This window comes from Stenella coeruleoalba, assembly GCF_951394435.1.
Source record: "Stenella coeruleoalba genome assembly, chromosome: X".
Lineage (NCBI taxonomy): Eukaryota > Metazoa > Chordata > Mammalia > Artiodactyla > Delphinidae > Stenella > Stenella coeruleoalba.
The window spans coordinates 119,500,380-119,527,320 of NC_137152.1; the positions used below are offsets into that span (position 1 = coordinate 119,500,380).

Genomic DNA, 26,941 nt, shown 5'->3' on the forward strand with positions numbered 1-26,941 from the left:
GGAGCAACTAAGCCCGTGCGCCACAGCTACTGAGCCTGCGCTCTAGAGTCCGTACTGCTCAACAAGAGAAGCCACCGCAATGAGAAGCCCGCACACCGCAACGAAGAGCAGCCCCCGCTCGCCGCAACTAGAGAAAGCCCGTGTGCAGCAACGAAGACCCAACGCAGCCATAAATAAATAAATTAATTAATTAATAGATTAATTAATTTAAAAAAAGACTGAGGGAAGAGGGGAGGCCTTCAACGTTCCAACAAAGGCCAAGAGGCCACAGGCACAGCTGAGATTGAACTTGGAGGGCAACCGGCGAGGCTTGAAACATGAAATGCAGAAGTAGAGGGAGATCATGGTGGAGGAGAAGTGAAAACAAACACTGAAGACTGACTTTGTTGGACACGTGGTCTAATTTCAGGAACACAAAGCAGCCCTGATTTCTCTAGATACCCTGGACTTTAATGACTCCCACGACTGAAATTTCAAAGCTGAGTTTTAAAAAGGTACTTAAACCTCCCAACAGACCAGAATGTGAATGCCCTCTTCAAGATCAGCTGCGTTCACACAGTGGCTCCAATTCACTGAGCAGTTAAGGGAGTAACCTAGTTTCACTAAAAACTAAAATATTTAACTGGAAACATCATAAAATCAGGCCTTGGATGTCTCAAGATTGGCACCACCTTGTAGCTCAATGCCTACGTGAGGTTTAACAGGGGAATCCAGAGCACAGAGTCCCGATCTTTCAATATAAAGTAGTTTATACAAGCCCATCTTAACTCTATTTCTGCAATATTAAAGAAATAATAATTGGTTCAACTTCCGGCTCAAATTGACTAACAAGACACGTGCACTTATTGTCTCTTATGGGTTGGGTTCACCAGAAAGCTGACTCTAAAACAGAGTTAAGCGTGCAGGATGTTTATTAGGGAGTGCCTTTAGGAGAAATACCTGTGGGAAGGGTGGGAAGGGCGTAAGAATGGACAGAAAGAGCAGTCGAGCGGTGCTACAGGCCTTGGCAACCCCACGGGGCAGTCTAGAGCTAGCATAGGCCTTCAGAGTTGTCTCGAGTTAGGCCGAGATGGCCAGGTATTTGTACATCACCTGGATAAGTCACTGAATGTGGCTACCCTTGGAGGGCTGTGATCTTGGGCAAAGTGGCTCTCTGCAGCTGAGGCAAGCCCTGAAGAGGTAGATGGCCCTAAAGGGCTGCCCTCTCAGCCACTGGGGCAAGAAGGCCTTCACTGACAGGGGGCTTAAGTGGCACACCTCTGTGTTCACATCTCTTCTGCCCTTTGAAATCATCATGAAGGAACAAAAATAATATAACCTGACAGCAAGATAGCATGGGAGAAGATGCTCATATTCAATTGTTATTAGGGAACTGTACATCAAAACCACAGTGAAGTAGCACTTTACACCCACTAGACTGATTAATATCAAAAAACTAAAAATAACAAGCATGGGTGAGGATGTAGAGAAATCGGAACCCTTATACCTTTGCTCTTAGGAACGTAAAATGATTCAGTTACTGTGGAAAACAGTTTTCAGTTCCTCAAAAATTAAACATAGAATGACCATTTGACTCAGTGGTTCTACTCTTAGGTAGAAGATTTGAAGACCTAAAAACTGGTACCCAAACAAATATATGTACATGCATGTTCATAGCAGCACGTCACAATAGCCAAGAGTAGAACAAGCTGAAATGTCCATCAACAGATGACTGGATAAATGAATCGTGGTAGATATATACAACGGAATATCACGCAGCCAAATAAAAGGAATGGAGTACTGATGCATGCCACACCATGGATAATGCTACACCATGGATGAATTTGAAAGCATCCTGCTAATTGAAAGAATCCAGACACAAAGGGTCACATATTGTATGATTCCATTTATCTGAAATAGTCACAAGAGATAAATCTGCAGGGACAGAACACTAACTGGTGGCTGCCAGGGGTTGGGGGAGGGGATAGGGAGCAACTGCTCAATGTGTGCAGGGCTTCCTTTGGGGATGATAAAAATGTTTTGGAACTAGATAGGGGTGGTGGTTGTACAACACTCTAAATGCCACTGAATTATTTACTTTAAAATGGTTAATTTTACATTATGTGAATTTTATCTCCATTTTTAAAAAGTAAAAAAAAAAAAAAAAAAAGGGACCTACAATGGCTTAAAAACTTCCCCAGATTCCTGGAAGCTGCCACAGTGGAGACTGATGAAGTCACAGCCTAGAATACCTACAAAGGGACTTCAGCTAAGGAGGGAAAAAACTTAGCTTAGACAGTCTCCCAATTCTGAGACAGCAGGTATGACAGTAGGCAGAGTAAGACATGGGACTTAACCCAGACAGATTAACTGAAGGTTTCTATATGGCTGTTAACCTCCCCCAGAAGGCCCCAAAGCCAGTCTTTAACACAAGAATGAAAAAAAGAAGGGTTCTTCTCTAAAGAAATTGAATAATTTGTCTGGGGGAGGGCTAGGAAAACTGGAGTCAGTATTGAAACCACCACCACCAAAAAAATGTCTCCATATTATGACATTTTTGAGGACCCCCAACAGAACTATCAGCACACTGCCTCTTCATCTTAAAACAAAGCCTGCAAGTCAATAAGTCCCGCCCATGTACTCAGAGCTGCCAGTCAGCCTCGTTCTTAAGTGTAACCGGACAACAAAAAAGGCCAAACATTTGAAGGTGGCATACAAGATGACAGAGAAATATCAAGAAAAACAAATAGCAAAGCTGGCCCTAAAGGAAAGAGATGACTAAGGCACCGAAAAGAATAATTTTTAAAGGACAAACAAAAATACCCTTTATTAAGATCATCAGAAAGACTTGAGAAGTGATTGACTATATGAAACAAGAATAGATTGCTATGGAAAAATTCCAACAGAACATTAAAGACCACTTGGAAATTAAAACTATGGTTGTAAAGTTCAACATTCAATAAAAGAATTGAAAAGTCAAGTCGAGAGAAACTTTTAAAATGTTGAACAGAAATATAGCAAAGGACACCACCAAGGGCTGGCAAGAATGTGGAGCGATTCCAACTCTCTCACGTTGCTTGTAGGAGCATTCATTGATACAGCCATTTTGGAAAACTCTGTGGCAGAATTTGCCAAAGCTAAAGTTAAACATGTACCTGCTCCAAGAACTGGCAACTCTACTCCAAGGCATATGCCCAACAGATGTGAGACTTCTAGCCACCAAAAGACATGGACAAGAATGTTCATAGTATTATTCGTAATAGCCCCCAACTGGAAGCAACCCAAAGGTCCTTCAATTGTATCCAATAATTTGGATAGATAAACTGTGATATAATCACAAAATGGAATACAATGCAGCAGTAAAAAGAACAAACTACTGATACATGCAACAACATAGTTAAATTCAAAAAACATAATGTTAATGGCAAGAAGCCAGACATCAAAGAGTACATGGTGTGCAATGACATTTATAGGAAGTTCTAGAACAGCAAAACAGATCTGTGGTGATAAGGTCAGAGTAGTGGTTACCTTTGGGGGAAGGTATGGAACAGGAGTGGGGCATGAGGAAGTCTTCACGGATGCTGGAAATGTTCTAGTATTTTATCTGATTAGTGATTATATGAGTGAGTACATACGAAAACAAATTAAGTTATTACTCAATAACATAGGCAAACAGAATATGAGACAATGAGGAAGACTAACATCTTCCTAAGTTATAGAAATGGAAGAGAAAACACGGAGGGGAGGAAATTAAAGGTATGGTAGAAAAATAACTTTAGCGCTAAAGAAAAAATAGCTCATACTGAAAAGGTTTATTGAGTACTTAGCACAATGAATGAACACATACCCAAGCTTATGCGTAGTTCTGTGAAAGTTCAGAACACCAAGGATAAGGAAAGATTCTAAAAGCTTGCAGAGATGAAAAAATTATACAGAATTTCAGAGTGAAGTTTTATACATAGCCAAACTGTCAAATAAGTATGAGAATAGAATAAAGACTTTTTCAGACATGCGAGAATTCAAAAACTTACTTCCTGTTCGACCCTTTCTTAGGAGGTTACTTAAGGATGTACTCTAGCAACCAAAGGAAGTATGGAAGAACACCACCATTGCTATCCCCACCATAACTTATATAATATATTCGTATATATTAGGAAACTATATCTATTAATATAATTAATATAATATAAAACCAAATTATCTCTGAAAGACCATCCCAGCTTCAGAAATCCCTGTAGGGTTGGCTGAAGCCTTTTTTGAGATGGCATTACAGCCCACCTTCTCCATCTACCCAATCCTGATTCCTTCCCTTCCTTTCTCTTCCCTTCCTTCCCTTCCACAGGTGTTGATCCTGAGAGAACTCCCAAAGAAACTCCTGCATATTAATCTCACCTTAGAGCCTGCTTCTGTGGGAATCCAACCTGCAACAACAATTGACGGAAAGTTGGGAAGAGGAAGGGAGGAAGAGAAATGGGGGGAAGTGGAGGCACATTAACATCATTACAAAGGAGAAAATCAAGTTACTGTCCCTAGTTGAGGGAAAGAGAAAGAGAGGTATAGGGATATTATTTAAAGATATAAAAGTAGCCAATAGAAGACCTGAAAATAGTGATATATCTATATATTATGAGGAAAAGGGATAATGGTAGGGAGAGATGAAAGGAAATTGGTCATGAGTTGATAACTGATGAACTTCAGTGATGAGCATGTGAGTTTTATTATACTATTTTCTGTACTTTTGTGTATGTTTGATCAATTACCATAATCAAAAGTTAACAATATAGGCAAAAAGATGAAAGGATGACTTAACTATAATCTCATCTAGCATAGCAGGAAGTTAGCAGATAATGTCTAAAATTGACAACATAAAAAAGTTGATATAGACGTAAGCATAGTATTTACAAAGGTAGAGGCAAACTATCAGACGAACTGAAACTAGAAACATTTACAATGAGAATGGGGTGCTGAAGGGCAGAGCACAGGACCTTTGCTTTGTATTATATGCCTTTTGTTCTCTTTGACTTCCTTTAGGGGTTGAATTGTGTCTGCCCACCCCACCCCCCAAAAAAAGAAAAAGATTTGTTGGAGTCCTAACCCCCAGTACCTCAGCATGTGACCTTATTTGGAAATAGGGTCTTTACAGAGGTAATCAAGTTAAAATCAGGTCATTAGGGCTTCCCTGGTGGGGCAGTGGTTAAGAATCCGCCTGCCAATGCAAGGGACACGGGTTCGAGCCCTGGTCTGGGAAGATCCCACATGCCGTGAAGCGACTAAGCCCGTGCACCACAACTACTGGGCCTGCGCTCCAGAGCCTGCAAGCCACAACTTCTGAAGCCTGCACGCCTAGAGCCTGTGCTCTGCAACAAGAGAAGCCACCACAATGAGAAGCCTGCTCGCCGCAACTAGAGAAAGCCCGCGCGCAACAACAAAGACCCAACGCAGCCAAAAATAAATAAATAAAATAAATACATTTTTAAAAATAACCTTTAAAAAAATCAGGTCATTAAGGTGGGACCTAATCTAATGTGACTGATGTCCTTATAAAAAGGGGAAATTTGGACTCAGAAGGCAGGCACACACAAAAGGAAGATGCCCATGTGAAGATGGAGGATTGGCGTGATGCACCTACAAGCCAACAAATGGCAAAAATTCCAGTAAACCACCAGAAGCTGGAAGAGGCAAGGAAGGATCCTTCTCGTACCGGTTTCAGAGGGAACACACCTCTGCTAATACCTTGATTTCAGACTTGCTGCTTCCAGAATTGTAAGAGAATAAAGTTTTGTTGTTCTAAGCCACCTAGCTTGTGGTACTTAGTCACATCAGCCCTAGCAGAGAAATACAACTTAAAAACATTTCAAAACGTAATGAGATTGCTGGGCTGTGCAGAATGTAAGCTGAGCTAGAAAATTACATGTACCAGTTGGCATAATTCTATTGTTTTTGTTATTATTATTCTTTTGCTGGGCAGTAGCAGCAGCAGGACAAGAGTGAGAGCGAATGGAGAGGGCCCGTGAGAGAGCAGTTCGGGTGTGAGAGAGCTGCTTTCAGTCAGTGAGTGGGATCCTGAAGTTCAAGATGTGTGAGGTGGAACAGATCCTGATGATGAAAAGTCTAGGATGTGGCCTTGAAGAGGGGGGTGCTGAGGTGGAGAGCAAGAGAGATTGTCAAAGGCAAGGAAGAAGTTAAGGAGCTGTGAGTAGCACAAGCTGCCCAGGTAGACACTGAAGAGTCGCCCAGGATGATGGCAGGACTCAGGATGCCAAGGAAACCAGGGAGCCAGGTGCCCGAGTCTTCAGTGAGTGAGGGAGAGGGACCAATAAGTGCTGTGTAACCACAATCTTAGTGGCTGTAAGTAGCACCCATTTATCACCTCATAGTTTCCTTGGGTCAGAAGTCTGCGTGCAGCTTAACTGGGTATTCTGCTCAGGGTTTCACAAAGCTGCAATCGATGTGTTAGCCAGGGCTATGTTCTCATCTGAGGCTGGGTGTCCTCTTCCAACTTATTCAGGTCGTTGGCAGAATTCAGTTTCTTGTGGCTGTAGGCTGAGGTCCCCATTTTCTTGCTGGCCATCAGCCAGGGCCGCTCTCAGCTCCTAGAGACCATTTACAGTTCCTTGCCAGGTGGCCCTCTCACAGGCGCTCTCAGGCAGTGAGAGCAGAACATATTGGTCTATTGGTCAATATTCCACAATCCCCTGCCACAGCAAAAGGATGAGGACTCAGGGGAGAATTCAAGGCTTGTTTCATTCCAGATCTGGGATCCTCGGACGGGCACTCCTCGAGGGCAGGCTCTGCCCCTTCCATTCACTGCTGTACCCGCAGGGCTGGCACTATTTGTTGGGTTTTGAGGGATCACTGGGATGACACGCATGACCAGAATTACTTGGATGAGAAGGCAGAGCTCACCCTGCACAGAAAGGCAGGCATCACCCTTGTCTCTGTGGGCATGTGAGCTGAACCTGAAAAGGAACCTGATGTGGGCTGCGATTGCCACCACATGTGCTGGCTACCGAGGGCCCTGTTCCCGGAAATGGCTACCTCAAGATGTGCTGGATTGTCCTCTAACTGCCTGGGGAGGGCCAGGTGGATGGAGCTGGGTCTGGGCTGCCCCAAGGTTGATGATACAGCAGGAACAGCCTGGTTTCTAGCTGGGAACTCCCGGGGGAGTGAAGGTGAATTGGATCACAACCAGAATCTGATTCTGTTGAAGTAAAGCCTTATGGAACATGAGGGGGCAGAAGAGGGACTGGGCATCACTGCAGCATTGACATTTGCTGAGCTCCTGCCCTAAGTCAAGGACTTTGTAAGGTGAGATGATTCTCTCATTGTGGAAGAGGTTGGTCCCAGGCCCATTTGTCTCTGGACATCTTGCATCATCCCATGAACAATCTTTCCTTTCCCTTCTCTCTACTCTCTTTTTCCTTCATGTTCTCTTCAAGCCCAGACTTTTCCATCCTGCCATTCATTGACTCAGCGAGCATGGCTCTGGATGGGAGGACAGGCCTGTAGCTTGGAGCAGGCAACTCTAGGGCTGTCAGAGCCAGGAAGTGCAGAATTTCTAAAAGCCTCCAGCAGGGCCCGCCCAAGCGCTGGTGTTCGCTGGCGCTACTTCATTGGTGATTCATGTCCTTAAAATAATATATAGATGAAGCATACACTTAAAACAAACTACAAATGCCTAGCCAGATCTTTTTTTTCCCTCCTATTTGAGCTGCATGCATCCAAATTGAGGCGGTTACATTTGGTCACCCCCTTCCTCCTGGTTTTCCCCGTTCCTCTTCCATCTAGGGAGGATTTCGGCTTACTCCCCCAGACTTAAGAGCCTCAGGGAAGGGAAATAATGAGACCTCAAGGAGGACTCTCACAGCTGCGGGGCTTCCTGTGTGAGGGGAGGGGCTGCGAGCCAGCCCCAAGCCTGTCTGGCATCGCACACCTGTGCTCTTATACTCCGACAATCGGGTGTTTCTTGCGAAGGGGAGCCCACAGCTGGATGGCCAGGGCAACCCCCTCTCCCTCTGCACTTCTGCAGTCAACGCCAGGGGACAAGTGGAGCTGGGAAACAGCGTAAGGCTTGGGTGACATTCCTCTGGGGCCCCTCTCATACTTGTGCCATGAAACACACCTCAGGCGCGAATGGGTCCATCTACAGAAGGAATAGCTAAAGATGGTCCGAAACGAGGCCCTTTTCAGGGGCGGGGAGGAACAGAAGTGTGGAAGGAATCTTTGGTGGTACAGCGAATTAGCATGTGCCTCATCAGACAGGTGTCCTCACGCAGTTAGTAGTTTATACCAGAAAGGTAGCAAGGGGAGCACAGGCTTGGTGAGGAAAAGGAAGCCCTCATTTTAGATGGCACTAATAATTTTAAAATAAGTAAAAGGGATGAGAATTTCAATTCTGCCTTTACTAGGATGTCATTTCCTTATACACTGCAGGCTGTCATCTGCATTTTACTTGAAGAAATGTGGCATTTGGGAAGCAGTGGACGTCACCCCTTATGTAATCCGTGTGATGTGATATTTCTGTAACATCATTTAAAAGTCTATCAATATGGGAAACTTCTGTAAGAGTCTCTAAGGGACCAATAAAAACACTTGGGTGGAAGGCATACCAGAGGGGATTCTTGCTAAAGGACATGTGTTCACAGGCAAACCACAGCTTGCAAAAGTCCTTAAAGCTGGAATTTCTCTCCATTGAATTTTGGAGCCCAAGTGTTGCCTTTGAACCTCGGGTAGGAGCAAAAGCTTGAAACTCCCGGTCCTAGCCTTCACCTTGTACCCCGGCAGAAACCACCAGCTGCCCAACGTCACTGCCCCCGACAGCTTGCTGGCCTCCAGCGGGCCACGTGGCCCCCACCTCTCTGAGTGGTGGCACGTGGAGTGGTCACATGATGGGGCAATTAAATGAGCATGGGCTCTGCCTTCAGACAGATGTAATTTCAATCCTAGCTCCACAGGGTGGTCCTGACCCGCTGCTAAACTTCCCTTGGCCGCATCAGGAAATGTGAATTCCCACAAAGAGACTGCCTAGCGGTCTGTTCCCAGTGTCCAGCAGGTACTCAATAATCTGGGGCTGTGGGTAGCAGGTTCTGCCAGTGGAGTTCCAGATCCTGCCCTACGTGGCCTGCCCCAGCTCTAGCCTCACTGGGGCACAGCTGCAGCGACTGCTGGCTCTCCTGAGTCCCACACCATGGCTCGTGAACTTCAGAGAAATGCCAGCTGGGCCAGTGAAATGCTTCCAGTTCTGAAGCCGCAGCCTGTGGCACAGGGGACTTCAGCCTTACTCAGGTGATACCCACCCAGTTGCCTGACAGGCTCCAGGGAGCAAGTGGGGCATCTTCCTGGTGCCTTGTTCCTGGCACTTTGAGCAGAGCAACTCTGGTTTCGCATTTCCAGTGTAACTTGTCTTCTACGTCAACAACAAGCTGCTTAAAGAACCAGTTCTCAGAACCCCAGAGGGACACGACAACAGGCTGGAGGCAAGGTAGCATTGAGCACTTTTTCTGCAATTGTCAGCCGGTGGTGGGGCCCAAAGGCAGGCAAAAGACCCCAACATAATTTTCCTGCTTCTCTTCCCCATAACATCTTTGTGCACCAAATTCATTCCAGCCTTTCAACTCATGGAATCCTCCCTGCTGCCTCAGGGACTGTGCACTGTTACTACGCCCAGCATACAGATGTGCAAACTGAGGCTGGAGAAGGGTCAGCACTGGCTCAAGATCTCACCGCCAGCAGAGCTGGAACTTAAACCCTAAATAGCCTCTGAGCCATGATGGCCACGGTGCCAAGGACAAACCCAGCCCAGGGCATTGGTCTGGGCCGCTCAGCCCTGTGTGTGAGGCTGACCACCATGCATCCTCATGGGCAACCAGGGTACATGGAGAGTCACCAAGGCACAGAAGCAGGGGTGGGCAGGCAAGAGAGAGCTTCCAGATCATTGGCTGGCAGAAAACCTCAATTTTGCTCAGGGAAAACATGGACTTTGCAATTTAGGGTCCAGGTTAATCCTAATAATATAATTAGTTACTAAGCATGGAGCAAGTGAGACGTCGGTGCTACTCCCTGAAGGCATCTTTCCATCCTGTCCAAAGTTAACAGACAGGCTTCTCAGGGACAGAGGGGGCCGCCCAGCAGAGCAACTAGCACCTGTGGCGGCACAGCGCCCTTTCCCTCCAGCTGCATTTCCCCTGGGCTCTTGGGAAGTGCGCTATGAAAGCAAGGCAGCTGGGTGAGCCTGATGCTGCCGAGCTCCGTGTCATCACCGAGCTCTCAAAAGCAGAGACTCCTAAAGCACAAAACACACCAGAATTGTGTGGGGGACGCAGGCTTTGTGGGACAGCACTGGGAGATGGCACAGCGCTCGGGATTTCCTGAAACAAGACAGTGGACAGGTTTTCAGAGATATAAACAACTAGTGGACAAACACGCTTTCCAAGAACGCTTCCTCTTTTTAGCTCTAGGTTCATCCCATTTCTCCCATGGAAGACCGTGGTTGGTGCCAAACGAGATTCCACATCCTGATGCAGTTTGACAGATGGTGGGGTATCTAGTCATCTAGGTTGACCTGGGGCTTGGGCCTCAGTCCTGCCTGTCCCAGGGAGGGCATCCCTGCTGGCCGAAGGCTGGAGGAAGGTCACACACCCAGGAACCCTGGGCCTCTGTCAAAATGTTGGTTCTTACTGGTGTTAATATCACATGCGCACAACGCTTCGTCCAAAAGCCTTGGGGGCCACGTGAGTTTCAGGATTCATGAAGATGATGGGGACACAGAGCATATATCAGTGACACCCTGGCAGGGTCTAGCAAACACGCTGACTTCTCTGCGGTGAACCACATGACTCTTAACACCAAATGGGATAAATAAAGAAAAATTCAGGATGCTATAAATAGCTTTGTGGCATCATCCATTTTTGGTTTTACCACCAAAAGGGTTTAGGTCAAGCTGGTGAAAACACTTTTGGTTGCCAAAGCATCATGGCTGATGGAATCGTGGAGAGCAAATCACAGACCCGTATTTCCCGAGGCAGCAGGCTGACATCAACTCCCACACAGTTCAGGGAAGCTCCTAGCTTCAGTGATTCCTGGCGCTGCTACAGCCCCTAATTCTCAAACCCTGTCGGATTGACTCAGTTCACGCTGCCTCCTATTGTGTCCAGGGGCCACTATACATCTTTGGTCAAAACCTACCCATGGCCCCCAAGTCCCCAGGCCATATCCTGTAGGACCTTTGGGACTGGAGTCCGATAGTCACTGTTCTCTTCCTCCATTCCAAGCTGGAGGCTTTTCAGTGTCTGCCTGTCTCCCAGCTGCAGGTTTCAAGGCACAGGCCTGCTTTCCCACACTCTTTCTAGCCTGGCAAATCCTTCTTGGGAAAACAGAGACGTCTCTTCAAACACTATTCGTAGTAGGTGCTTTCTGGTTTACAGATTGCTCTCATGTGAATCATCCCGTGTCATCCTCACCCCCACCAGACAGAATTTAAAAAATTAGTCCTTATGGGGAGACTTTCACATTATGCCCGTCCTTTAGATGAGGAAGTCAAGACTCACAGAGGTAAAGTGATTTGCTTAGACTCACACTCCAGCAGTGGTGGGGCCGGGGATCAATCGCAGGTTTGTGACGGCAGAGCAGAGCTTGTGCTTCCTCCCACGCTGCTCCCTGTGGACGACAGGAGCCTGCCCAGCCTACCTGGGTAGCTCTGCACACACACTTCCCTCTACAGGCAATGAATGAAACTTCACAGCACATCAAAATCTCTAAAACTCCCATGCCAACAATCGCTCAGAGGACCTGAATTGATGGTGTCAGGCTGGGGCCCTCCACAAACTCATCTGCTCCAGCCACACACCTGGACTCAGTCCCCTGAACGTGTCTGGCCCTTCCAGGGGGCCCGTCCCCCATCTCCCAGCTAAGGAGACCCTTCTCACTTCAAGACCCAGCCCAGACGGCCCTCGTCTCTGAAGCCCTCCGCAGCCCCTGGCTCTGAGTCAGGGCTTCCCCGCTCTTCACGTTGCCCTCCTTCCGCCTCGTTTCAGACTCTGTGCTTTACAGGTCTGCCTGGAAGATACCCCTCCCCCACCAGCCCTGAGTAACCCAAGGGTGAGTGGACACCTGTGTCCCTGCACAGTCCAGGACCCTCTCACAGGACGGACGTCTGCGGACTTAAATGGGCTTTGCCTTCTGACGCCTGGTACCCAGATCTGCCCTCTCCCATCAAGCTGCGCTGACACCGATGACGCTGACAGATGGCCAGTCAGCCAACGCCCTGGAAGCACGTCCCCTGCCCAACCCAGCGGTCGTCTGATGCACAAGAAGCCAAAGCACCTCCCACCAGGCCAGCCGCAGGGCAGAGCAAGGTGCTGCCCGGGCAAAGGCAGCTGGCGCCCCGTGCGCGCACGCAGCCACCCCTCGGGCACCACTTCTGGGTGTTGGTTCTCCCGGTCAGTCGATGTGGATCGCAAGGCCTCGGGCGCTGCGAGGGCCTGACCACGGGGGCCCACTGCGGGGACCTCTAATGCCCGTCCGTGCTCTGCAGCTCCCCGACGGGCTGGCAGAAACTGTCAGGTCGACATCGCAGGTTGAAGGGACACCCTGCCCAACCCTGCTTGCTCCCTGTCCCCTTAGTGGGTGTGAGTCCCCAGCCAGCCTTTGGCACTAACTCTCTCCCGGGATCAGCTTCCCGAGGGACGCAACCCGAGCCGGCCGGCCCTGGAGTGGTCCAAGGAGCAGGTGATGAGATGGGGTCTTGGTACGGGATTGTCATCACCCGCCTCACTGGCAATGAGGACCCCACCCCGGGGATGGGTGGTGTGCGGGCGGACAGCCCCGGCCGCAAGGCCACAGCCCAGTTGCTAGAACTTTCATGCTAGAATTTTCGCTGGGCTGGCAGGGGGAGAGGAACGTCCTGGCAGGTGAGAAGATCCAAGCGTGCGGAACGCGGGGGGCACAGGGGGAGGTGACTTCTTTGCTTTGCCGACCATAGGGGATGAGCAGCTTAGGGTGAAGAGCAAAGTGAGAAAAAAGGGGGCCCCAGGGTCTCCCCAGTACCTTACAAAGGAGCCCCCATCTCAGGCAGCGGACAATCGTCCAACCCAGGATTCGACAGAAGTGGCTGAACCTCAAAGACGCTGAATGTTCAACCAAGGCACGCCCGTCCCGCCAGCATCGGAAGCCCACCTGGGCAAACCTGCATCCTTGACACGAGGACCAGGGAGACTGGGAGGAAGCCCCAGAAGAGCGGGGCTCCCCAGATGTCTCTGAGCTTCTGAGCCTGAGGCAGCGGCACACCCCTCCCCCTAAAGAGCTGGCGTCCCCAACTCACCCCCGAGGGAGCAAACATGACCCGTGTCCTTCCCCACAGGTGCCCTCCGTCCCAGGCGACAGGGTAGCCAGCCGCCCCGATTTGCTGTGGGACCTGAAGCGCTACAAGCAGGAGAGTGCAGGAAAAATGGGGAGAGGTGGTCAGCCCACTGCCAGGCCCCCAAGCAGAGCGAAGTCACCTCACAACACAGGCCGGGCGCGCCAGGCCAGGTGAGGGAGGAAAGGGACGAGCCCCTGCCCTCCCCCGCCGCCCAGGGACCGCAGCAGAGGTCGTGGGGCGCCACTGAGCGGCCAGAAACCAGGGGCTATGACGATGGCCGCCACTGACCAGGAGGCCTGACCCACCGAGCGGGGCAGGTGGTCAGTACAATACGGCTTCCCGGGGGCTCGATGGATGGGCAACCAGCCAAGATACAGTCTAAGACAGACACTCAAAAGAGCAAGGACGGACGGCAGGAGGCCGAGGGCAGCCGCCCCAGTGAACAAGTCACGATCCCTCGCCCAGGTTCTGCCCCCGAGCCAGTTCTCAGACGTGGAACCGCGGACCAGGGACGTGGCGGGTCCCCAGCGGGAAGGACGCTGCAGCACCACGGCAAGCAGGCACTGGAATGACCCCCCAGCCCCTCCCAAAGGGACCTCGGGCTCCGCGCTGGGTGACCCAACACCGGGAAGCGGGACAACCAGACAGCTGGAGGCTGGTGGACACCGGGCCCAGCTTGACCCTGATGTCGGGGACGCGATAAACTCTGTCTCTGCGGCCGCTTCAGGAGGACCCCTGGGCTGGGGTTTCTGAGCAGAGGCTGTCACTCGTCCCAGGTACGCAGGGCCATTCCCGAGGGTTTGTCAGTTGGTCTTCAGCAGGGAGAGGCTGCAATCCAGTATCCTCCGGAACGAGGCGCAGGGCTTAGTGAGATGTCTGCCGAGGAATCCTTCAGAACCTGGGATGACCCTTAACGGGAGTGAGAGGATGTAAGGCCCAATGGCAACCCTGCACGCACTCCAGCGAGTAAAGGAGAAACGTGTAGAGAAAGAGCAGGGGAAACACGCCCCAGTCGTGCACTCGCGAACCTTGCTGCCTCCAGGCGATGCCTTATGGGCGTCCCCTGCTCCTGACTCTTCACATCCTCTCTGTCCTTTGTAAAGTCGCCACGGAGAGCACAGGGATACTCAGGAGGCGGCTGAACGGGCCCTACAGGCACAGAGCACAGCAGTCCTGTCATCCAAGCCCTGTGACCACGGTTACGGGATGGCAACGCTCGCTCCAGACTCCCACCCCCGCACCCCGGCCCCACTCCTGAATCTCTCAAACAAGGAAGCTGGCCCCATTCACTGGGCCACGGCCTGATGTCGGGAAGGCCCCCTCCAGCTGCGGAGGGCCTGGGGCCCGGGTCGTTGCCCAGAGACTGAGGACACTGAAGAGCACGTAGACCCAAGAGCTCAGGAGTGCCGCAGACCTGGAGACGAGCATCTCCCGCCCCCAGCCAAAGGCGATATAACCGTCTGTAACGTGAATGCAAGTGGGGGCATCGCCAGAAGCGCACAGGAGGCCCCCTCCACGTTCCCTGCGCAGGCACCGACCTGAGCAGCGGCGGCCAAGTGGCTGCTCACGTCTGCAGGTCCCCTGCGTGCAGCTTCTTCCCGAGGTCCTGCAGCGCCAGTCACTGAGACAGAGTCAGAAACACCTGCGGTTCTCAGGCTGGACCCCTCGATCTGGGCCGTGTGGAGAGGGACACGGCCAACAGGAGCTGCCCAGGGGACAGAGGGGAAGGAGGGGGCAGGGGAGCACGTCTTAGAAACAGGCCAGATGTGGGGCGGCAGGAGGTAAACCGGGAGCTGGGGCAGAGAAAACAAGGCCGGCCGTCTTCCTGCAGCTGCACGGCTGCCCCGGGGCTTGCCCTGCGTGAGTCCAGGGCAGGGACTAAAGCCAGGCACTGACCGAGTGACTTACCCAGTCAAGAAGGAGCCCTTTCTCACGGGCAGAGCGCTGGACGCCAGGGCACCGGCTCCTCGGGGACCACCAGCCCCAGGGGGCGGGCCTGGGAGTGGGCCGGCGGGGCGGGCCTGGGAGTGGGCCGGCGGGACACGCCCTGACGTGTGGGGCACTTACAGGTCGGAGAGGGTGTAGGCGCATGCCGAGTCCAAAGCTGCCCTTCAAAGAGAGGAGGAAACCAGCCCCCAAGGGGCAGGAGGAGGCATCTGAAACACAAACAACCAGGGCGGGACTAGTACCCGGACCCCGAAAGGAGCTCCCACGACTCGGCACAAAAAGGACACGCAGCTCAGTGGAAAGATGGGCAAAAGGCGTTGCAGAGAGGAAACCAGCCCTACCAAGGAGGACACTAGGGAAACTGAGACTTTGGGTCGAGCCCGTCCCACACCGGTGGTACCCCCAAACGTGCGGCAGGAGCAAACTGGAACCCTCTCCGGGCCTCAAAGACGCAGTTGGGGTCGGGGGCTGGAGGCACCCAGGCCACCGGGGCCGAGAAGGGGACGCAGCCGCCGAGGCAAGTGCCCAGATGGGTCGCAGGGACAGTGAGGTCTGCTGGTGCCACGGGCGGGGGTCAGAAGGGGAAGTGCACTCAGAGCAGGTGCCCTGGGCTCCGAGAGGAGACGATGTCCTGGGGGCACCGCCCCCCAAAGAGCAGTGGCGCAAACGACGAGGACTTCCTAGAAGGAAGATGGGGTGCCTCACGGGGACAGAAGCGTGTCGGGGGAGGAAGCGGAGCTTGGGGAGGAGACTCCCTCCTGGGATGTGGGCTGCGGCCCAGTCACAGGGGCTGGGAGGAAGCAGCAGCCCGAGCAGCGGAAGGCGGGAGCGGCCAGGCTGGAGGCCCGGCTGACCCCCAAGTGAGCAGACAGGAGGGAGAGAAGGCCTGTTCCTGCCGGGACCTTGCTCCTGGAGGGTGTGGGAAGCAGCAGGTGGAGAAAGCGTCACCGGGAAGTCAGAAATCAGATGGTTTGAAGGCTCGGCGCTGACTTAGCTGTACTGAAGATCAAGGCTGAGCTGCAGAGGGGTCCCTCTCCCGGGGGCAGCCACACACCGTCCCACGCCCACCTGCAACACGGCCAGGCCATTCCTCCTGCGCCCACCCATCCGGCAGCGAACTGGCCTGGCAGCCACTACCCCGGACCTCCCCCGCCCCGGGGGACCTGGGGCTCCCCGCCTCTCAGCACACACGGGAGGGTCAGAGAAGGGAGTCCTTACGGAGCGCCGTCACAGCCGTCCCCCAACCAGCAGCCACCGATCACGTGCCTCTAGCTCACTGGGCAAGTTCCAGTTCTTCAAAACCGGGATTCGGGAGCAACGCCAGCAGCCCACCCACCATTCCCGGGACCCTCCCTCATGATTTGAAACCACTCCGACGAGGTTCCGGGGTGTCTGGACGCAGCTCGCAACCACTCCTGGGGCGACGAGCCGAGGAGGGGACACCGGCATGGAGGGAGTTGGACCTGCTGATCGCTCAGGTGCCCCGCAGCCCCGAGGCCTCACATCCACGAAGGCACCCTCTGCTCCTCACCTCGGGGCCGGCATTCCTGTTTCCTCAGGCTTCCGCAAGGAGAGAGGAGGCCAGCTCGCTGGAAGAGAAAGCAGTGCTCTGTTGAGCCAACGTCCCCTCAGCAGCAGCTGTGGCAGGCGCCCGGCTTACAGGAACGAGTAAGAGCTTGTCCTTGTCTTCCCGGGACTCCTGGAGAGCAGCTCCAGCCCGGGAAGAAGAGCCCAGCGAAGGCAGGCAGCAGGAAGGCACAGGGCGCTGCCAGAACCCCAGACGGGAGCTCCTGACGCTCGCGGCGGGCGGAGAAGGGGACGTTACAGCTGTGCCTGGGAGGAGGACAGGAGCTCGCCAGGACAAGAGGAACCAGGGCTCCAGGAGCGGGAACCGCACGTGCCGAAGTGTAGAGACCCGCAGAGCGCGTGCGCGCAGCGTGCACGGACAGCACAGGCACCCAGGGTGTTGGGCGACAAGGACGGAGAGCTGGGGCCGCCCGAAGGCCCTCCCAGGGCACCAAGGAGGTGTTGGGGCTTAAACAGGAGAGGGCTCGGCAGGGTCTTCAGCCCGGGGTCGATGAGGACAGATGTGCGGTGTGACACGGAACCGATGGCCTGTGGGGCACCCACTGGAGGAGGACAGACAGGAGGCGTCCCGGCCGCTGGGGAGACTCAGGTGACAGCAGCACCGGCCCTAGGTCATGAGGCCTGAAGTCAGCCAGTAGCAGTGGGGACACAAAGAGGAGCATTTATTCTCATCAGGCACTCGGGAGGCAGGGACACCGGACTTGGTCACCAAGGAAATGGGAGGGAGGGCTGCCTAAGCAAAGCAAGGAGGAGCAGAGCCAGGTGGGCGGCACTGAGTGGGCTGAGGCCCCGCCCCCCCGTCCCCCCACTGGGAGGAAGAGGACAGGAAACAGCTCTGAAGGGGAACTTGGCTTTGTTTGGGACATGCCAGGTCCCAGGCGCGACAGGAAACCGACTGAGAAATTTTCTTCTCACCTCAGAAAAGGCCAGATAAAGACTGTCCCTCAGGACTCGGCCAGCAGTCGCAGGGTGGCTTGGACGGGAGGTGGCCTGGGCATTCAGCCCAGAGGTGCAAGACTCAGCCCAGAGGCCCCGCCCTCTCCCCCTCCCTCCCCTCCCCCTCCCCTCTGACCCCCCTCCCCCTCCCCCCCACCCCGCATCCCTGTCCCCTGGGGTCCATTCTGAGGCTCGGATTCGGTCGCTAAGGACCCTGGGTCGCTTCCACTTTGACCCTTGCCGACTGTTGCGGCGCGGACTGGACGCCTAAGGCAAGGGACTCAAAAGGGCACTGCCTGGCCTCCGCCACTGAGCTGGCCTCGCCCACCCTCCATGGGTTCCCAGGGGCCCAAGCTCCATCCCGGTCAGCTCCGCCCCCGCCCCGCACCTGCCCGGCTTTTTCCCCAGCTCGGCCCCACTCCTCCTCAGTTCTGCCTCCTTCTCCAGAAGCTCCTCCTCACCCAGCTCTTTCCCACACTTCCGCCCCAAATACTCCTCCCCCCGTTCCTCCCACCTCCGCCCTGGCCCTCCCCCCAGCTCCTCCCCAGCTATTCGCCACAGCCCCGCCCCTTCTCTTCCGACCCGCTCCCCCGCCCACTTCCTGGTCCTCCTCTGGGTGGCGCTCCACGCCGCCGGTCTCGAACCTCCGAGCGGCCTGGCCTTCCGCGCGCCGCATGGCCTGGCGGCTCCTACTCTGTCTCCTAGCGGCCGGAGCCTGCGGCAAATGCGCGATTGTTCGTAAGTGCGTGTCTACGTGCCTGCGTGCGTGCGTGCGTGCGTACGTGTGGACGTGCATGCGTTCACCCCGGAAATAAGGAGCGTCAGCGCTTGCGGGCGCGGCTACCTGTCACCGGTCCCGGTTCCCCGAGGCGGACGACCGTCCTTCCCGGTGGCCGCAGCCGGGCCGTCCCACCGCGCCCGCGACTCGCCCCGCCCACAAGGAGCCAGGACCCGCCGCGCCCGCGGACGGTACCTCCGGGCGGGAGTTTCCCGGGATCTGCGTCGGGGAGCGCGCGCGGGGCGGCCGAGGCTGCACCTTCCTGTCCCCTCCACCGCCACCGTCCCCGCCCGCCATCCTTCCACGTGTGTGTCCCGCGATGCGCTGGTCCACACGCACCAGCCGCCCGCAGTCCTGCCCCCCCCCGCCTCCCGCGGGCACCGCCCCCACACCCCAGCCCCCACACCCCACACCCCACCCCCCACAACCCACACCCCACCCCACACCCCACCCACCTCCCTGCCCTGCGGTGCTCAGCTGCTTGTCCACGGCTCCCCTCTCGGTGGGGCCCAGCCAGGAGTCCATTGAGGGTCACGGACTGTGGGGCTCTCCAGATCCTTCCCGCGTGGCATTGTGAGGAGAGGTGTCGTTTTCTCCTGTTGGATGCGGGAGCTGCTGGGCTGTAAGGTCACCGTCACTCCTGTGGGATGGGCTTCTGTGCTGCGGGCTGAGGCATCGTGGGGTCCCCGACCCAGCCGGGCGGGGACGGAGCCGTTGCCTTGATGAGCAGGACCAACCCTGAGGGAGGCGGCACGTGTGTTTCTCATCGGTTGGGCCCTCCTGGGTCCTGGTGGTCTCCGGTCCCTGCCGAGAAGAAGACCGTTGTGGTTCCTTGGCCGGCATTGCTGTCTTGTGGCTGATGACTTTTCTCCTTGTCCCTCTGGTTCTCGTGCAGGTGAAGACACCCAGACAAGTGGAAGAGTGTTTTCTCCTCTGGCCACCAAGCAGGCACCCTCTGCGTCGAGAGGTAGGCGGGCACTCAGCCGCCTTCTTCCCGAGGGACTCTCCCCAGGGATTCCGCCCGCACGGTTCGGGTCCCGTGGTTGTGATCTGGTGGCGCCCGTGAGGAAGGGGCTGGCTGAGAAGCTGAGTGGCGGAAACCGCGGGCGAGCCTGGGATCCAGTCACACACCCCAGTAGGAGCCGGAGAAACGGCCAGGCCCTAGGGACTGGCCAGCCTCCCTCGTAACTAACCCAAACGCAGTGAGGAGGGCGACCCTTTGTCACCCATCAGGTTGGCAGAGGTTAAGCGGGGTGATGATGCTCGGGGGCCCGCCAGTGCGTGAGGGCACGGCAGCCTCGCCCGTGGCTGGCAGAGTGTACGTGGGGGAGCCTTTGCGGAAGGCCGTTTGCTGGCGTGTGTCAGCATCTCGGGATGTGTGCCGTGTGACGCGGGCCTCCTCCGGCCCGGGGCTTCAGTTAGCGAGTGTGTGGTCGTGTTGAGTGTCTAGAGGGGCAGAAAGTGCCAAGCAGTCTGGGAGTCCCCATCGGCGGGGGAAGAGTCAGTAACCTGTGGGACAGCCGACGACGGGGTACCGTGTGGGCGGTGAAAATAGGACAGATGGAGACGTCCAGACGTGAAGCAGTGTTCCCGAGGTGCTGTGAGCGGAGAAGTCATCCCCCACCCCCGCGTGGAGAGGTGTCCAGGACAGGGCTGACCCTCTGTGATCGCTCGCCCGGGCAGTCGTGTCAGAGTCCCACGGTCTGGGTGGCTTGAACTACAGAACGTATTGCCTTGCGGTTCTGGAGGCCAGAGGCCCGAGATCTAGGTGCCGCTGGTGGCGGCTCTTGTGAGGGCTGTGGAGGGAATCTGTCCCATCCCGCCCCCCTCCCTCCCGGGGCTCTGCTGGCTCTCCTGTGTGCCGGTCTGTCTCTAACTGGCCCCTTTTTGTGGGGACATCAGTCCTGTTAGAGGAGGGTCGACCCTAATGAGCTCATCGGACCTTGATCACCCCTGTGAAGACCTTTGCTTTGTAGGTAGGGTCACACTCTGAGGAACTTGGGGTTGAGATTCCAGCACGTGAATTTCAGGGGCACGGTGTGACCCCTACCACTCTCCAAAGGCTCCGAGGTAGGAGCACACGTGGAACGTTCCAGGGATGGAAGGAAGGCCTTCATGGCTGCAGGGAGTGAATCCAGGGGCGAGGAGAGCAGGCAGCCAGGGGGAGGAGCCAGACCATGTGGGGCCTCATGGGCCCTGGAGAGAAATGTGTCTCCGCTCTGCTCGGGGAAGGAAAGCCCTGGAAGGTCCTGGACTGGCTGCCTTTGCGGCCTTGTCCCCCGTCCTCACAGCCACGTGGAAGTGGAGGCTCCGTGCGGTGCCGTGACCCGGCTGACTTTCAGGCCCGCGGCTCCCCTGCTCCTCTGTCCTCAGCGAGCAGGGACCCTCCCCCCACCACCCAGGTACAAGGAAAGCAGGCGAGGACGGGGGCGCGTGGAGTCAGGTCCCCTGGAACCATGCGCTGTCTCTCCTTCGGCGCCTCCTCAGCTGCAGAGCGGGGTGACGGTAACCTCCCGGGTTATTTGAGGATTGAATTCTATGGTCCCTGGATGGTGCCCGTCCCAGGTCCTGGCGTGGAGACGGAACGCGCACCAGTGCCGGTAGTTCCTGCCGTCACGTATCCTTTCTCGGGCTCCGGGCCGGGGTGGAAGCGGTGGTGCGGGAAGGGGTGGGAGGAGGGTGGCTCCCAAGGCGCGCGGGGAAGAGACACCTGGCAGGGCCATGTGAGAGCCAGGCCGTCCCCAGGGCCGAGCCAAGGTTGGTTGCCAAGGATTTGCACTCAGCAGCCCTGGGTAAGATGGGGGATCCGCAGCGCATGGGCAGCGGCAGGGCCAGGGAGCTGCGGGGCCGGGGGCAGGGGAGAAGCCAGGCCCAGGACTGTCCCTGTCTGTGCCGGGAGAGGGCCAGAGCCCGGCCACTGGGCTGTGAAGCCAAGGGGCCCTCCCTCCCTCCTCTCTGCCGCCCGGGGCCCCGTGCCCTCTGTCGTGGAATTGCCCACACGCCTCTCTCTCGCTGTCCCGGCCTCCCTTGTGAGGTCCCCGCGGACTCCATCTGATGGACGGATCCCCCCGGTCGGCACCCCCTGTCAGCTGACGGGCGCGGAGACGGATGGAAGGGGCTGGCGCCCGCGGGGCCCACGGGGCTGAGGTCAGGCCCACGGGTCATGAGCTCGGAGGCCGGCACGTCAGGCTGCTTGACCGTTCTGGTTCTGTGTTTCCACAGGCGCGTGAGGCCCTGGGAGCTCTGGGAGATGAAGTTCGGCTGCCTGTCCTTCCGGCAGCCTTATGCGGGTTTCGTCTTAAATGGGGTGAAGACCCTGGAGACGCGGTGGCGGCCCGTGCTGAGCGGCCAGCGGCACCGCACCCTGGCCGTCCACATCGCGCACAGGGACTGGGAGGACACGGCCTGGAGGGAGCTGCTGGCCGGGAGGCTGGGGATGAGCCCCGCGCAGATCCAGGCCTTGCTGCGGGACGGGGAGAAGTTCGGCCGCGGAGTGATAGCCGGCAAGTGACGATCGCCTCCCGGGGCTGCCCCCCAGGGTCTCACCCGGGGCTTTGGCGTCTCGTTTTCTTTTGAACCGGTCGGTGTGGGGTTAGGGTTCGTTTTCCTGAGGCACCTCGCCTTCGGAGGGGCCGGGAAGGTCCCCTCCCCGCCACTCTGGGCCTCAGTCCCCCTTTGTGCTCTGAGAGGCAGAGGCGGGTCCGGCTCTGCCCGTGGCGCTCGCCTCCGTGTGTGTCCGTGTGCGCGCCGTGGCAGAGCCCGCGGGAGGCAGCACGGCAGCCAGAGCTGCGTGTGAGGGGGACCTGGGGACTCGGGCTGCCCGCCCGGCTTCACGCGCCCGCCTCACCCCCGCTGCCCGCCGCATCCTGAGGAAGTCCCCTAAAGCCCCCGGCGGGGGCAGGTCCCGCATCAACCGCTGGCCCCCGGTGGGTCGCTCAGGGACCTGATTGCCCGTAGGCCCCCCGCAGCGGCGGCCCGGGGCCCTCCTGACCTGTACCTGCTGCCTGCAGCGGTCGGGCCTTGGTGGGGTCGTGGGGGACCAGGCCTCTCCTTTTCATTGCTCTCCCTCCCTCGGCCTCGCCCCCAATTCCCTGAACCGAGGTTGGCGGGTGCGAAGTGCTCGGCCAGAGGGACCCAGTTCACCCCGGGTCCCCTCGATGACGTGGCCTTGGTCTCTAGCGGTCGTGACTTTGAATCACCTTGTTCTCCATCTGTATGCTTGTGTCTTTGTGCACAGGGCTGGTTGACATTGGGGACACTTCGCTGTGCCCGGAAAACTTAGGTCCCAACGAGGTTGCGGAGCTGGAGAATCAAGCCCTGCTGCCCGACCTGCAGCAGAAGTACCTGACTGCGCTGGCCAACCCCCGCTGGCTGCTGCAGCCTGTCCCCGGGAGAGGCGGGAAGGACGTCTTCCAGGTGGACATCCCCGAGCACCTGATCCCCTTTGGGCAGGAGGCCTGACCAGACTGGGCTCTCGAGAGGAAGGTGACCGAGAGACCGGCTCATTGTGCCACCGTCCACTCGCCTTCACGCCCTGGACGTGCACGTCTGGTTCGGTCTGAATCGGCCCTGCCCCGGGGGGCGCTGCCCGCTCCGTGCTGTTCACGGAAGCAGACGTGCCCACCTGGTGCAGGGACAGGGGTTGGGACTCTCCTCGTGCGATGCCGCTCTGGGCTCAGCGACAGAGTCTCGAGGACTTTGACCTTTAGGAAAAGATGGCAGTGCCACTCGTTTTGGCCCTACTGGTTCTGGGTGGTTGAGAGAGATGTGTTTTGAGGGGACCAGTTAGCGTTTTCCCCTCTTTGGCCTGGTCAGAACTCCCAGATGTTTGGACCGCGTCTGGGGAACGAACGATGGGGGAAGGCCGGTGGCGGGCCTCGTGCACACGGGAGAGGACCGCAGGCCCAGAAAGAGGGCGCGGTCTGTCCTTGCAGGTGACCCTGGCCCTGTTGTAAAGCGTGCCTTGGCTCACGAAGCGTGTGTGTTAGACGTGCTGCCCGGCCACTTCACGTCCGAAGACAGGCTCCTAAATACAGCTCTGACGGCAAAGTGAAAAGGGCTGGCGCTCGCTTTGTGGAAACCTCTTACTTCTCTGTGGGGTTTGGGGCCATTTGTCAGCAAGCTTTCTAGGGGTTGTCACCTCTGAAGGTGCTGGGCTTTCCCCCAGGTGTCGGCTGGGAAGGGCCCGTCTCTTCCGAGGCAGACGGCAGTGTGCACGCCTACCTTGGTGGGTGGGATGGCCCTCCTTTCCGGCGGGCCTCTTTGGGAGGCCCCTGGATGGTGGGCTGGACACACGCTCAGCTGCGGGTCAGAAACTTCTGGCATCGTAGGGGGACCCAGGAGGAGGCTCCTTCTGCTTCAGGATGCATGACTAATGGAAGGTGACACCCCTGAGGTCAGGAGCCAGGCTGTGCTGCCTCCTGACTAGCAGGCAAGGCCCAGGGACCAGCCTGTCCTGGGCTGGCCTCAGCGCTCCCGAGCCACGTCCGTGGCTGAGCGTGGGAAATGCTGCGGCTTCTAAACGAAAGGGGGCGGCGGGGACCAAAGCCTGCCGGGGCTGTGGGTTTCCAGCCTCGTCGGGCCCGTCCACTGAGATGTGTGACTAGTACGGACAGTGAGAAAGGACACAAGACTCGCACTTCTCGTTCGATTCTTCATTTGCTCCCGTGGACCTTGGCTTTTCTTTATTAGAGACAAAAGTAGGTTCTTGGTTATGAGATGGGGCTTTTTGTGTGTCCCCAGGGGCCTGCGAGCTCAGGGATCGCAGTGGTCCTTGCACTGTTGGCGGAGAGCACGCCTGCAGTCTGAGGAGCCCCCCTACTCCTCGTCCACCTCAGGGACCTTGTTTGGGGACGTAGCTAAAAGGGCCCCCGGCAGGAGGGAGAGACAGCTGTTGTACAGAGACATCTCCGAGCCATAAGCCGGGTAAACCGTGGGGCTGGCGGGCAGTTCCCTGGCGCCATAGCGGGGGCACAGAAGTGGCATTCCAGGGAGTGCCCTGCCCGCTCAGGCCGCCCTGCTCACTGGGGGCGTGGTGTTCCCTGGCCCATCCCGCTCCACCGCTCGTAGAGCACGTGCTAGAGGACAGGAGAGGCTGGGTAGCGCTGGGCCCCTGAGCACCTGGGGCTTTCTTCTGGGTGGTGGAATCGTTGTAAGGGATTTGTGGGGAGCGTCTAGTGGCAGCCACCGGCTTCTTTCCCTTCGGGGCTGTTGCGCTGGTCCCGGGCTGATCAGTTGCTCCCAGGTTGCATTTTCTCTGAATGTTCTCGATGAGCAGAGGCTTGTCTCTCCGAAAGTTGGAGTTGCAGAAGATCTGAAATGAAACGAATCACTTTAGCCATTCTGGGAGAAAATACCCACTCCTCCCCGCCCACCCCCGTCCCTCATAATGGTCTTATCTGACTGTGGAGGAAAGGTCTCTTTAAGTTCCTGGCAGGTTATTCCGCCCTGGAGTGTGCGCTCCCTAGAGCTCCCCGAGGCGAGCCTCGGTCGAGGTGTTACTGTCGCTACCTGACATCTCGTGGCCTCTCGAGAGGGTCTGTAGGCGCACCTGCAGGTCCCCTCTAAGGGGCTGTGGCTGAATACCACAGGCTCTACTTTCTCATCTTTCCTTAACTACCTTCTCACGTGAGGAAACTTATTCTCGGAAATGAAACCCGTTCAGCACGTGGCCCATCTGGCCTCCCCGGGAGGTGTTCGAATAACAAGAGAACGTGGGCAGCGGAAGGGCTTTCTACTTTACCATCAGCCTCTTCTTCCCTGGAGAGTGGCTGGTCAGGCGTATTTTGCTGAATCCGTGCCGGTTCATTTGGCGGATGAAAGTCATCAAGCTGTCTGTGTTGAAAATCCTGTCTGCGCCTCTGCGGTGAAGAACCTCCCTCTGGAAGAGGTCTTCCTCGACGATCACCATATCTCCCTTGTCATTCCAGCGCACAGAGGTGAAGGCGGGCTCCTCCGCCATCGTCCAGAGCTCTCTTGGGAGGGAGAGCTGAAGAATACTCTGGTTGGCCACACCGTAGTCTGCGCCCTGTGGTGGCGGTTGTCTTGGGAGACGGGATCTGGGCTCTCGGCTTGGTCGCCCTGCTTCTCCGAACTCTCCCGTGAATCCACGTTGGGATGCGGGGACGCACGAGAGGGGACCCACGTTGCTGGCTCCGCGTCAGCCGATGGGCCCAGCATGGCTGTACACAGCTCATCGCTGCTCTGACTAGCCATGGAGCCAGTCTGCATTGGGAGCATTCTCCACCTGAGACCGTATGACTGAACTCTCAGGGCAGAAATGCCTTGGACCAGAGCGGGGATGCCCAGTAAACACTGTCCGCAAGATTCTAGAATCTCGGTAGTGGGGCAGCCAGCCGCTCAAGTCGCAGTCTTCTTTATTGTCACGTGATGTCACCGAGGCGGTCTGGAGAGGGAGCCCTGGCCAAGTGTCTTTTTTTCTAAAAGCCTCGAAAAGTGTGGTTCAAGTTCCCGGGAAAGACTTCCGTCTGCCGCCAGGCACCTTGTTTCAAGGGGCCAGGCCCCGGATGGGTTGAGAAACGTGATCCTGTCTCCACTCCCATCCCTTCATGCTGGCTTCCGATGTGCTCAAGGGCCAGGCCCTGGCGAGGCGTAGCTTGGCTGCCACCGAGACCACAGGGATCACGTGGGCCCCTGGCGACTGTCCCTCCCAGAAGATGGGGCTCCCTAGCGGGCTGGTTGGCCTAGCCTGAGTCAGTGCCCACCCACCCCCCACCCCCATCCCCCTTCCGGCTCTGGTCGCTTGCAGCTGTTCCTGCCAGCTGGCCGGTCCCGCTCAGATGGGCCCAAACAAAGGGTCCTGATTTCCTGCCTCCCAGGTCAAGCTGTCCCCAGAGTAGGGCTGTGCGCGACCTCACATTCAACTCGAGTGTTCCCCAAGCACCTCAGACACAGCCCTGCCCACGATGCCGCGTGGGAGGGCATAGCCACGTGCCCTCCGCTGGGCATCGAGCCTCCTTTTGGGCTCTGCCTGCCCCCAGACCCCATCCCTGTGCGGATCACAGAGGGCTTGTCTTCAGCGTCCATTTCTTCCCGTAGAAGCCCTTCTCATGGCCCAAGAGCGCTCACTTTTGGAACACCTGCGTGCGTCCTTTTCCCATCGCCTTCCCAGACCGTCGGATTCAGCCTCCCTGGAGGCTGCCTCGAAAGCCCTGTTTCCTTTCCGCAGTGGGGTGGTTTGGCTTCTGCTCCCCCCGATCCTGGCCTCCCACGTCCACCTTGGGTCTCCGTGGGTACTTGCCCTTTGAAGGACTTGATCTGGGGCTTCGGCGTGTAGCCTGTCCCATTGAAAGCAGGCATTTCACTGGTGCGCTCCCAGGCCAGCCCTGCTCTCCTTC

General features: G+C 56.3%; 2 protein-coding genes across 6 annotated transcripts; one reads left to right on the forward strand and one right to left on the reverse strand.

Moving 5' to 3' along the window:
- Positions 1-14,141: 14,141 nt before the first annotated feature.
- On the reverse strand, positions 14,142-17,904 carry LOC307180257 (uncharacterized protein). 3 transcript variants are annotated; one of them, XM_079910384.1, is made up of 6 exons: positions 17,786-17,904; positions 16,815-17,477; positions 15,404-15,492; positions 14,905-15,041; positions 14,365-14,485; positions 14,142-14,245 (listed from the first exon to the last, which is right to left on the reverse strand). In XM_079910384.1, the coding sequence occupies exons 2-5, from the start codon at positions 16,826-16,828 to the stop codon at positions 14,414-14,416; spliced, it is 312 nt and encodes a 103-aa protein (XP_079766510.1). In that variant the 5' UTR covers positions 16,829-17,477; positions 17,786-17,904; the 3' UTR covers positions 14,142-14,245; positions 14,365-14,413. The 3 variants fall into 3 exon arrangements, 1 of the variants encoding a protein (XP_079766510.1); XR_013825698.1 differs by lacking the exon at positions 14,142-14,245 and having other exon boundaries at positions 14,346-14,485; positions 14,618-15,492; XR_013825699.1 differs by lacking the exon at positions 14,142-14,245 and having other exon boundaries at positions 14,346-14,485; positions 14,618-17,477.
- Positions 17,905-18,416: 512 nt separating this feature from the next.
- On the forward strand, positions 18,417-24,258 carry EOLA1 (endothelium and lymphocyte associated ASCH domain 1). Of its 3 annotated transcripts, none has more exons than XM_079910381.1 (4): positions 18,417-18,544; positions 19,480-19,551; positions 21,807-22,087; positions 22,822-24,258. In XM_079910381.1, exons 3-4 carry the CDS (start codon positions 21,835-21,837, stop codon positions 23,043-23,045), a joined length of 477 nt encoding a protein of 158 aa, XP_079766507.1. In that variant the 5' UTR covers positions 18,417-18,544; positions 19,480-19,551; positions 21,807-21,834; the 3' UTR covers positions 23,046-24,258. The 3 variants fall into 3 exon arrangements, with proteins under 3 accessions (XP_079766507.1, XP_079766509.1, XP_079766508.1); XM_079910383.1 differs by having other exon boundaries at positions 18,423-18,548; XM_079910382.1 differs by lacking the exon at positions 18,417-18,544 and adding an exon at positions 18,639-18,775.
- The last annotated feature ends 2,683 nt before the right edge of the window (positions 24,259-26,941 follow it).